This window comes from Ictalurus furcatus, chromosome 3 (genome assembly GCF_023375685.1).
Source record: "Ictalurus furcatus strain D&B chromosome 3, Billie_1.0, whole genome shotgun sequence".
NCBI classification, from domain to species: domain Eukaryota; kingdom Metazoa; phylum Chordata; class Actinopteri; order Siluriformes; family Ictaluridae; genus Ictalurus; species Ictalurus furcatus.
In genome coordinates this window covers 29,552,379-29,564,357 of record NC_071257.1, presented here as the reverse complement: position 1 = coordinate 29,564,357, position 11,979 = coordinate 29,552,379, and the positions used below count along the sequence as shown (strand labels likewise).

The following is an 11,979-nucleotide window of genomic DNA, read 5'->3' as shown; positions in this document are numbered from 1 at the left end:
GTCATTGTGTAGTGCTTTCTAACAAGCATCCAGTTAAGGTATGATATTCATGAATCTGATGTTAACCTGAATCATTACTAAATGTTACTAATATATTACTACTAGTTACTATATATATATATATATATATATATATATATATATATATATATATATATATATATATATATATGAAATTTATTATTTATGAAAGTTATTTATCTATTATCAGTCTATTACATTTCACAATTATTTATTATATATTTAAATTATTATTTTTAATATACTTATATAACTTATTTGATGTTATGCAAAATGTATTCATTTATTTCATATATTAAATTCTGTTAGTTATCTCAAAATTTTTCAGGATCATTTGGGATAACATGTCAGTCAACTGCTCAACCAATTGGACAGCCCAATATGGTCTTCCTGAAACAATTCACTTTTACCCACAATATGGGCCCAATTTGTGCAACTAACTTGGCCCATTGGTGCGACATTGGCCCCTTGTGGGAAACACACATCAGACCAGTGTCATGGAGCTAATGTCACACCAATGAGAAAATCACCAATGGACCATTGTGAGCTGTGCATATTGAACTAGTATGGGCCTGATGTTGGCAGCCCTTACTGGGCCACTGTGGATTTGCACATTGGTGCAAAATTAGCCTCACAGAATTTTCCTCATGTGGGCACCCACACTGGCTCATTCAGGGTTTAAACATTGGTGTGATGTTGGCCTGATATTGGCTGAACTCATAGGGCCATATAGGGTATATTTATTTGAAGATTATAAACCAGTGGTCACCAATCCTGTTGCTGGAGACTTTCTTCACTTCCTCAAGACTTTAGCTCCAACCATAATTGTGCCCACTTGACCATCTAATCACAGCCTTAAGAAGTCCTTGATCAACTAAAATAGGTGTGTTAGATTTTGTTTGGAGATGAAATCTGCAGGAACGTAAATCTCAAGGAAGAGGGTTATAGACCCTGGAGCACAGGCACTGTTTCCAGCTATAATGGGACAGTTTATCTGCAGAATTATCTGCTGACGTCCATCCATTTTCCATACCGCTTATCCTACACAGGGTCGTAGGGGAGCCTGGAGCCTAGCCCAGGGAACTTGAGGCACAAGGCGAGGGACACACTTGATGCCAACCTATTGCAGGGCACAATCACACACTATGAACAATCAGCCTACAGTGCATGTCTTTGGACTGGGGGAGGAAACCATATTACCTGGAGGAAACGTGGAAAGCATGCACACAGTGGGATTCGAACCCCCAACCCTGGAGCATTAATACCTTAAACCACTGCTGACTTATTATGGCAACATTTCTTTAATAGTTTGATGAATAATTAATAATGTCTTATCTTGCAGATTTTTGTTTTCTTACAAGATCATGTAGAATATTTGACTTGGAATTCCAAAATGATGATTTCTTATTGTATGGGAAGGTACACCTGATCTGTACAGTAGTTGCACCGCGCTGCATGATGGGGGCAGTGAAGGATAAAAATCCTGGTTTTTTTCAGTGATAAAGCATTTCGTTTCCTCCTCGCCTCCTGATCCGCTCGCAATGGCCTCGACACGGCTGGAGCGGCTCTGGGTTCTTTTCCTGCGTTTGGTCGTTAAAGCGTTTTTGTCCGTTTTCAGGTTATTCGCACCTCAGCAGCTCGGAAGCAGAGAAGGTCACCGGCTTCCCCCCATCACCGAGCCGCTGCTGCGGGTTTCCGCCGTTCAGCTCGCGCGGAACATCCGCCGGAAACAAGTGAGACACTCACTTTTAATGCTGTATTCTAATCCTGATGAAGAAAATAATATACAGATAATATATCATGTAACATTTAACCCGACCTCCTTTTAAACGGGTGTCGCTCAGGTCTCTGTTTCAGGAAGAGATGCAAGGTGAAATGTTCGGTGGAATTCTGGGAAGTGTAGTTTCTGTTGTTGTTGTTGTTGTTGTTTTTATATTGCTTAATCACAACGTTTTGTCTGTTTCATGTGTTTATAAGACGGATGACTCGCAGCACCTAACTTTTGACCCTGTAATAAATGAAACTGTGCAAAATTTAGTTAATATTAATATTTAGTATTTATTATTAACTAATATTTATTAGTTAATATTTTAGCGATTTATTTCACACAGTAGGGCCCCCCCCCCCCCCACACACACACTCTCTCTGTTAGGGTTGGGATTTCCACCACAAATTATAGGCCTAATAATAAGAAGAAGAAGAAGAAGAAGAAGATATTCCCTGGCTATGCTTCATATACACCCCCCCCCCCCCCCAACCCAAACACACACATACACACACACACTTTGTTGGAAACCATTGGATTAGAAATGCTGCAACATTCATGCAATCTGAAAAGGGATGGTTATTTTAATAGTTGCGCGTCTTCAAGTCTGTGTACATGACTTGGGCGTTTTAGAGTGTGTAAAGGTCAAGATAGCCTGAGAAATGAGCAGCCTATTGTTCAAGGCTTATTTCCTAATCCAAACATGGCTTTAAATACGTGGAAACAAAATTCAGGAGTAGTGGACAAGGGGGGGTTACAGTGGCTTAGTGGTTAGCACATTTGCCTTGCACCTCATGGGATGGGGGTTCGGATCGCACCTCCATCGTGTGAATGGAGCATGCGTGTTCTCCCCGTGCTTCATGGGGTTTCCTCCAGGTAGTCTGGTTTCCTCCTCCAGTCCAAACACATGTGTTGTAGGCTGATTGGCATTTCTAAATTGTGAATGGGTGTGTGATTGTGCCCTGTGATGGACTGGCATCCTGTCCCAAGGTGCCGCTTGTGTCCCAAGTTCCCTGGGATAGGCTCCAGGCCTATGACACTGTGTAAGATAAATGGCACAGAAAAAGGATGGATGGATGGACTGCATTATCTAGCTCTTCTAAATAAAACACCCATTATGATTGCAGCACAGATTAAAAATGCATTAACATAAATGGACTATGAACATACAGTGCCCTCCATTAATATTGGCACCCTTGGTAAATATGAGCAAAGAAGGCTGTGAAAAATTGTCTTTATTGTTAACCTTTTGATCTTTTGTCTAACAAAAAAAATCACAAAAATACTCTGCTCTCATGGATATTAAATAACTGCAAACACAACACAGGTTTATAAAAAATACCTTTGTTAAATATAGGTGTGCAACAATTATTGGCGCCCTTTCAGTCAGTACTTTGTGCTACCTCCCTTTGCCAAGATAACAGCTCTGAGTCTTCTCACAATAAAGACAATTTTTCTTCAGCATTCTTTGCTCATATTTACCAAGGGTGCCAATATTAGTGAAGCGCACTGTAACTATGGTAATAGATAAGTATTTCCTTTTTTTATTTACAGCCTGTCAGTCCTGAACTGTTTTTTAAAAAATATTATTTAATTAATATTGCAGTTATATTTAAGTTGATATTGTATGTATATTTGTTTCTAATCTTTTGAGCTTTAAACTGAGAAATGATTGAACTAATGAACTAATTTTAGTCACTATGCATTAATGTGACTAAAATAATTTACAGTTTAAGTAACAATAAATACTAACTCCAAACAAGTACATAAATAATAATTGATAGTGATTGATCGTTATTTGTACTCTCATCATATCTTTAAGAAAGTAATGATGGGGCAGTATTCACTTTTAAATGTCTCTAGTGTGGCATCCACCTCATGTTGAGATTGAAAGTCAATAAAGTTCATGTTCAGATTTAATTTGTTCAGCTTTTATTTGTACCCTAGGTAACAAGTGTCCAGGTGGTTCAGGCCTACATCGATCGTATCCAGGAAGTCAACCCATTAATCAATGCTTTGGTTAAAGACAGGTAAGTGAGACTCTCCAGTGTTCTTTTTTTTTATCTGCAACTGTCATGGATATTTGAACTCTGTTCTGATCATGGGCCTCTCTCTCGCTTTTTATCTCGGTCAGGTTTGCTGCAGCACTCCAAGAGGCAGCACAGGTAGATAAACTGATAGAGGAGGAGACAGGAGGAGAGGATGTACTGGAGGACAGGCTTCCTCTTCTCGGAGTTCCCTTTACTGTGAAAGAGGCCTTCGCCCTGCAAGGTAATTACGGCCACATGTCTGTTCATCTGTCCAATACACTACACAGTATAGCATTTGGAATATAATGTGCATAGTAGGGGGCATGGTGGCTTAGTGGTTAGCACGTTTTCCTCGCACCAGTGTTAGGGGTTCGAATCCCACCTCTGTGTGCACGGAGCTCACATGTTCTTCCCGTGCTTCGGGGGTTTCCAAACTGTCCATAGTGTGTGAATGTGCCCTGTGATGGGTTGGCACCCTATCCTGGGTGTCCCCAGCCTTGTGCCCCAGGTTCCCTGGGATAGGCTCCAGGCTCCCCCATGACCCAGTGTATGGAAAGTGGATGCATGTGCATGGTAGTACAGACTACAATATAGCATGATATGATAAATTATATACATATATGAGCCAACCTCTCAAGATTTCTGAGAAAGTTTACATTTACATTTATAGCATTTGGCAGACACTCTTATCCAGGGCGACTTACATTTATTTCATTTATACATCTGAGCAGTTGATGGTTAAGGGCCTTGCTCAAGGGCCCAACAGTGGCAGCTTGGCAGTGCTGGGGTTTGAACTCACGACCTTCTGAGCAGTAGACCAACGCCTTGAGAAAAATGATTTTTAAATCATATTCACGAATTGTTAATAATTGTTATCATCACTGCAAATGATAACTTCATATGATTTCTGAGACAAAAGTTATATTAATAAAAAGACTTTGAATATTTATTTACTGATAATATCACTACATGTCTAAAATAGCCAACTGGCTATGTTGCAGGACTGATAGTTTAACTAAACTGCTAACGAATATCTGATAATGACAGAATATCTGAATGTAGTATGTTCACTGGAATCAAAAATCTGCTTTTGAGGACCAGGTACTTCAAAAAATTTGATGGGTGTATCTGTGAGATTATATATAGGCTCAAAAACAAAATCTGTTCCACTGAAAGACACACCCAACAATATACAGTAAGCCAGCAGATCCTTCTCTAATAACACAGCACAGGATCCAGTAGCAGCAGGCTTTTCTCCCTTGCTCTGTCTTTCTCTCTCTTTCTCTTAGGCATGCCAAATTCTACAGGACTGCTGAGCAGGAGGACAGTGGTGTCAGGTGTGGATGCCCCACCGGTGGCTCTGTTAAAGAGGGCTGGAGCAATTCCACTTGGTGTGACCAACTGCAGTGAGCTGGCCATGTGGCTGGAGTCTCACAATCGCCTTTATGGCATTACCAGAAACCCTTATGACCTCGGGAGGATAGCAGGGGGCAGCTCAGGTTAGGATACATACAATACCTTGTATAAGTTTTCGCCTATACCCTAACCATCCACCTGCCCCTATTTACCACCCACTCCCTGGAGGGCTTTTTAAAGAGACGCAACCAAGACACCAAGAATAACTCTCAACACGATGCTACCACCACTATGCTTCACTGTGAAGCTGGTGATCTAAGGGTGAGAACCTTTTTCCACATGTTTGATGAGTCTCCAACATACCTTTTTCAAACTCCATAAAGCCCAGCTTTGTGAAATCTTCTGGTCGTGGTTGTCCTGTGAACAGGTTCTCCTATCTGTGCTGTGAATATCAGCTGTGAGCTGTGAAAGAGTTATGCATTGACCCTTGATTGCTTCTTTAATGCTGTTTTTACCCAGACACGAGCTTTTGATGCACATCAACCTTTAGGCAGAGTCATGGTTCTGCAATGTTCTTTCTCTCTTTAATAATAGAGCTAATGATGCTTCGTGGGATATTTAAAGTTTGGAATATATTTTTCAGAGCTTTGTCTTGGACGTGTTTTGATAGCTCCTTGATCTTCATGATGCTATTTATTTAGGTCTGTTCTTTAACAAACTCTCCAGCCTTCCAGGAGCAGGTGTATTTATATCAAGACCATGTGACACTTTAACTGCACACAGGTCGACTCCATTCATCTAATTATGTGAATTCTGATGGCAGCTGGTTTCTCCATAACACAGCAATCACATATGTATAGTTATACAATCACAACTTTACCAGGTTTTATTTGAAAATAATTTTGCAAACTATACTGATTTTTCCCACCACCATAATAACAATGGGCTATTGCAGGGGTTCCCAAACTTTTCCAGCGCAAGGCCCCCCAAATGGCATTAACATTTGACCGAGGCCCCCCTTTTGCAAGATGTCTTTAAAACACATTAAAAATACAGACTTCTGAATATATCCCCCTTTTATTTATTAATAATTACATCTTACATCTTTACATTACATTACATTAGGAATTGATTTTGTGTGTGTGTGTGTGTGTGTGTGTGTGTGTGTGTGTGTAATTGTCTGAGAGTGAGAAAGAGAAAATCATGTAGTTATTTATTTTTACCACCAAATTGTTGAGGCCCCCCGGGCGCCCCCAAGGGCTACCACTTTGAAAACCACTGGGCTATTGTATCTTCAGTGACCCCTTGTGGTTACAACTGGTAAAGAGAAGGGTTGCCAAATCTTCCTAAAGCATCTCAAAATCAAGTGCATATCATGGAATACCGAAACTAAACCAGGTTTTTCTACTAAGCCATTCGTTGGCATTTTCTGGTTAAAATTTGGAATATCTTAGCCATAGTTGGCTGACTGACAGCTTTTCTCTCTCTCTCTCTCTCTCTCTCTCTCTCTCTCTCTCAGGGGGAGAGGGAAGTATAATAGGTAGTGGAGCTTCTGTTATTGGAGTGGGATCAGACATTGGAGGAAGCATTCGCATACCTTGTTTTTTTAATGGCATATTTGGACATAAGCCAACATCAGGTAGGAAGAAAGTGTGTATGTAAGATACATGCTACATGGACATCCTTAATTCCTTTGTCTGTAATTCCTTAGTCTTGTAACGAGGCATGCTGTCATTTTGCTTGTGTCTGTATGTGTCTGCAGGTATAGTAAATAACGGAGGTCAGTATCCCCCAGCGTCTGGACAGCAGCCAGGCTTCCTCTGTACAGGCCCCATGTGTCGCTATGCTGAGGATCTTCTGCCCATGCTGAGGATTATGGCAGGACCCAATGCAGAAAAGTAATTCCAATCAGATTTTTATAAGTACAATTTCCACCCACCTGTTTGTTTTGATCTGAAATGAAAATGTACAGCAGTGGGAATGAGATTATCTGCTAGTGACTGGAAGGTTGTGAGATCAAATCTCACCATCAGCCAAATTAGTAAATGTGTTCAGAAGTTCTTCAGAACCTTCTGACCAGAAGTCCAATGTCTTATCCACTACCACTGGCCCTTTATAATCGTATATACCACATAGGCTGTACTATATACACTTTGTACTAGTGGTTTCAACCCTGAAATCAATTCATCAGCAGGTTCTTCGAACAAGTTCATGAAACAACTCCGTTCAGAACCTGTGTAAACCATAAATCTGCTGTACCTCCTCACAGATTATCCCTCTCTGCTAATGTGGACCTGAAGAAACTCCGGTTCTTCTCTGTTCCTCATGATGGAGGATCACCTCTTCTCTCTCCTGTAGACCCACAACTGATTCAGGCACAGAAGAAGGTGTGTGCATGTACGTGTGTGTGTGATGCATTTTTAATATCTACACTTTTTAACATCTAAACTTCTGAACTGTAACGTGCTCATGTATTACAGATGGTTGAACATTTGGAGGCTGACTTAGGGGTCCAAGTTGAAGAATTGCGCATCCCTCAGCTCAAATATTCCTTTCAGATCTGGGGAGCTATGATGTCCTCGCCTGGCAAGGATGGAAAGGTTTGCTTGTGTTGTGTTGTTTGTGCACTTTGTCATTGCAGCCTTGCTAAAAGGGGGCCCATAATGCTAAGGGTTGCTTCAGTTTCTGGTCCTGATTATTTTAATACAATTTCAGACTTAAAAACTCAGTTCTATCCAGTTATATGAAAATGGAAAACTGACTATGCTTCCTCCAAATGACTGCAGTTGTCTTTCCTAAATGGCATTTGAATGTTTTTTGTTTTTTGTTTTTTTTGCATGTCTTAGAGTGAGGAGTGTTCACAATGAATAAAATAGAACATTTATGCACATTCGTACAGTAAGGTGGAAGTGAAATTTAAATGTTCTACCTATTGACTTCCCTTTAGCATTTTCCTTAGGAATTATCTTTGCCATCTTACAGGACGTCGCAATTCTTAAGTGAAGTTTGTTAGTGAACTTGGAAGCAAAGCGATCAATTTAACATGATTGTCACGTTCAGGAGCAGACTTTGAAGTTGCCTATAAAGATGCACAGAAACCCTGAAATGCACAAGTTTGACATTTTTTACGTGCTATGTTCAGATAGCGTGTTCATATAGTATTATCTGTACATGATGGCTGAACTTTATTACATTATTCTGCTAGTTAATTAGAATACTAGCCAGTTCGTGTAAAAGACTTGCCAAGAAAACAACTTTAGCTTGCTTGTACTTGCCCCAAGTTCAAGATGGTTTCTACTGAAAAACTGCTTCTAGTACTGCAAGTGGCCAGTTGTGAAGTTGATGAGGACATGTTAAAAATGATTTTGGAACAATCGTTTTTAACGGACCCTGTTGTATCGCGAGAACAGCGGGACCCGGAAGCCCTGCACTGTTTGCTGTAGAGGAAGAGAGACACTGTACACAAACTGAGTCACATAGAACAACCTTTGTAACAAAGATGTCTGCAGATTTCGACATAGAGGAGGACTTGCATTTGTTTATCCACCCTCGCGTCAACACAACACACATGTGTCGTGGTTCTCTCATGAACGTGCATTTGAGATCTATGCAGACTTGAAGATATTTTGTGAATACAGACTTAATTCATATCGCTTCATAAAATTGGGATGAAACCACTGGAGTTACAGTACATGGATTACTTTTACGATGCCTTAATGAACTTTTTCGAGCTTGAAAGTTTTGGTTACTGGACTATAAATGGAGGCACAGAAATCTTCCAGGTATCATTAAAAATGTCTTCATCTATGTTCTGAAGACGATCAAAAGTCTTATGGGTTTGGAACAAAATGAGGGTGAGTAATTGATGACAGAATTTTCATTTTTATGTGAACTATCCCTTTAACACTAACTGATTCAGACATACCCCAACATGGGCAGGTTTGAGGGAACACATAATGTGGTGGTGATGATGGTTTAGGTGAACAACTGAGATGTTCCTCTCAATCTGTGGAAAGACTTTCAAAAACCATGAATTGTGGATGGAAAACGTTTCTCGAATTTGTATAAAGCTTTATGTTTGGGTTGATAAGTGCTAACTAACTGAGGATTGTTTTTATTTCAGCCCCCTACTACTTTTGCTGAGCTGATGGGTGGAGGAGAGAAGAGGGTGTGGCCTGTGTGGGAGCTTTTCAAATGGTTTCTAGGACTGTCCTCTCACACCATGGCTGCTATAGGTACATGCTTCTGTTTTTGTGTGTGAAAAAGAAGGATAGAGATATCACGACTCTTCCTGGGATCTCATTTCTGTTGCTTACTGCCTGTCTCTGTTGCTCAGGTCTGGCCCTGGTGGAGATGTTTCAGAGCTCACAGCCATCTCAGTTCATTCTTCAGCAGAAAGAGAGTTTGCAAAAGGAGTTGGATGAGCTTTTGGGTACTGATGGAGTGCTGTTCTATCCTTCACACCCTCAGCTGGCCCCTAAACACCATCAGCCTCTATTCACCCCCTTCAACTTCTCTTACACAGGTCAGCCTTTACACTTCCTTGTGCTTCAGTAATGTTTGAGTCACTTTCTATTTAATTCTCCATCACAAATTCAAAGCATTCCAAAGCACCCTTGGCCTTTTTTCAAAGCGTCTTGGATATTCATTGTGAGATGAATACTCATCCATTTTTTGAGTTCGTCCCAAAACTGAACCCAACAGGAATGTTTAGCCTCACACAGTGGAATTTGTCATGTCATTCTGGCAACCTTGCTAGTCATGAAATCCATTGTAAGTGGTCACTAGAGACACTTTTGAGACACATAAAACTGTCTAAACAGATATCCATCTTGGGTTCTAGCTCCATTAGTAACTATTGAACAATTAAATCAAAATGCTTCCTGTTCATGTTGACCCTATCACTCGAGCCTCAAAGGGGTAATAAAGCACCGGAGCAACCCTTAAGATGGTGACAGGGATCTTCTCTGGAGAAATAACGAAGAGAATTCAATGAGAGTGTTAAAACTGTACTGCAACACACCCATGTCTATTACATCACCTTCCTCTCTTATTGGTTTTGTATGATCTCATCTCATGTTGAGTATAATAGCAAGCCAAATCGTAAAGATGCTTTTGTTCAGAACATCAATATCTTGCTTTTCTCCTACAAACATCTCTCTCTGTGCAGGGATCTTTAATATCCTCGGGCTGCCAGTGACCCAGTGTCCTTTAGGACTTAGTGTGGAGGGTTTGCCCCTTGGACTGCAGCTTGTGGCAGGAAAGCTACAGGATCATCTCTCTTTGGCCACCGCTTTGTACCTGGAGAAAGCTTTCGGTGGATGGAGAGAGCCGGGTGACACAGAGCACACACTTAACAGCACCTCGAATAATGTCAGTAATGCCACATAACTACCAAACTGTACATGCATTAAGTACTTACTTTAATTTATCAAAGCTTACAGTTACCACATAATGTGGATAACAGAATAATACATATAGATATAGTGGAAAGAATGAAGGAAGGAAGGAAGGACTGCAAGAAGGAAGGAAGGAAATACTGTATGTAATATTATTAAAATATGCCACAGATATTAGTGGAACTGTTGTAATGTAAATTGCAATTAAATTACAATTAAAGTATTGAGATAATAAATGTAAATAGAAAGAAAGAAAGAAAGAAAGAACAAAGAAAAGGAAATGAAAGAAAGGTATATGTATTATTAAAACATGCCACAGAGATCAATGTCAGTTTGTTGTGATGAAAGAAAGAAAGAAAGAACTGCAAGAAGGAAGAAAGGAAATATGTATTATTATTAAAATATGCAATAGATATTACAATTAAGTTATATATTATTATAGTATAATATTATATTATATTATATAATATATACAGTATATAAATAGAAAGGAAATCATTTTATTATTATTATTATTATTATTATTATTGTTATTATTTTATTAAACATGCCACAGAGAGAAAGAATAAAATATGTAATATTCAGACATGTTGCAGAAATTTAATTACTTTATTACCTTTTTTTAAACAGCAGAATAGTAAGGCAGGTTCCTGTGAACACCTTTACTAAAGAAATGAGAAGTAGGAATGGAATGAGATGTAATATTTATGCATATTAAAACATTTCTGTAAAATAAACAGCCTTTAGATGCAAAAAAGTCATGTCTCGTCTTTGACCCATGTTACAAGTTGATGAGTGCCATGTCTGCATCAGGCACATTTAAAAAGTTTATCTATTATGTGTAAGACCGATGATTTTTTTAAGCAAGTAGCATTCATTTCTCCTGTCCCAGCACTCGGTTACACCCACAACTTACAGGATTCCCCATAGTCAGGTTACACTGTTTAGGATGAAAATGCTGTGTGAGAATTATCATAACTGTAGCCAGATAACTCACAATAATAACACAAAAACTAGAATAACTGACTCAATACTCAAGATAGGAGACTACCTATCCTGTTTTGGGAGGTGTGAGGAAACCAGAGAACTTGGAGGAAACCCAGAACATGGACATGGGGAGAACATGCACATGATCTGCACAAACGCCACAGTAACCGAGTTTAGGATCAAACCGAGGACCCTGGAGCTGTGAGGTGGCAACAGTCCTCAGTAAATATAAAATGTATTGTTTTATGTTAAATGTAACTTCTTATACATTAGTGTTTCCTTTTCAAGGGTTCCATGTAGGACCATTAACTATTCAACTCTTGAAGGGATTTTTTTTGAGTACCAATAATGCCAATAACCAACCAAAATGTTATTCCTGTTGAAAATGATCTTCTTTAAAAATAAATAAATAAATAAATAA

At 39.4% G+C, this 11,979-nt stretch overlaps 1 protein-coding gene across 1 annotated transcript; it reads left to right on the top strand.

Annotated features, from left to right (window-relative positions):
• The first annotated feature begins 728 nt into the window (after window positions 1-728).
• On the top strand, window positions 729-11,328 carry faah2a (fatty acid amide hydrolase 2a). Its single transcript, XM_053621947.1, has 11 exons — window positions 729-1,754; window positions 3,734-3,816; window positions 3,921-4,057; window positions 5,106-5,315; window positions 6,692-6,811; window positions 6,935-7,070; window positions 7,442-7,559; window positions 7,653-7,772; window positions 9,296-9,407; window positions 9,509-9,697; window positions 10,343-11,328. The coding sequence occupies exons 1-11, from the start codon at window positions 1,563-1,565 to the stop codon at window positions 10,561-10,563; spliced, it is 1,638 nt and encodes a 545-aa protein (XP_053477922.1). The 5' UTR covers window positions 729-1,562; the 3' UTR covers window positions 10,564-11,328.
• Window positions 11,329-11,979: the final 651 nt, after the last annotated feature.

Coding starts and splice junctions, on each gene's coding strand:
- faah2a (XM_053621947.1), top strand. CDS start 1,563: ATGGCCTCGACACGGCTGGAGCGGCTCTGGGTTCTTTTCCTGCGTTTG. Junction 4,058..5,105: donor AGAGGCCTTCGCCCTGCAAG/GTAATTACGGCC, acceptor TCTTTCTCTTAG/GCATGCCAAATTCTACAGGA. Junction 7,773..9,295: donor CGCCTGGCAAGGATGGAAAG/GTTTGCTTGTGT, acceptor TTTTTATTTCAG/CCCCCTACTACTTTTGCTGA.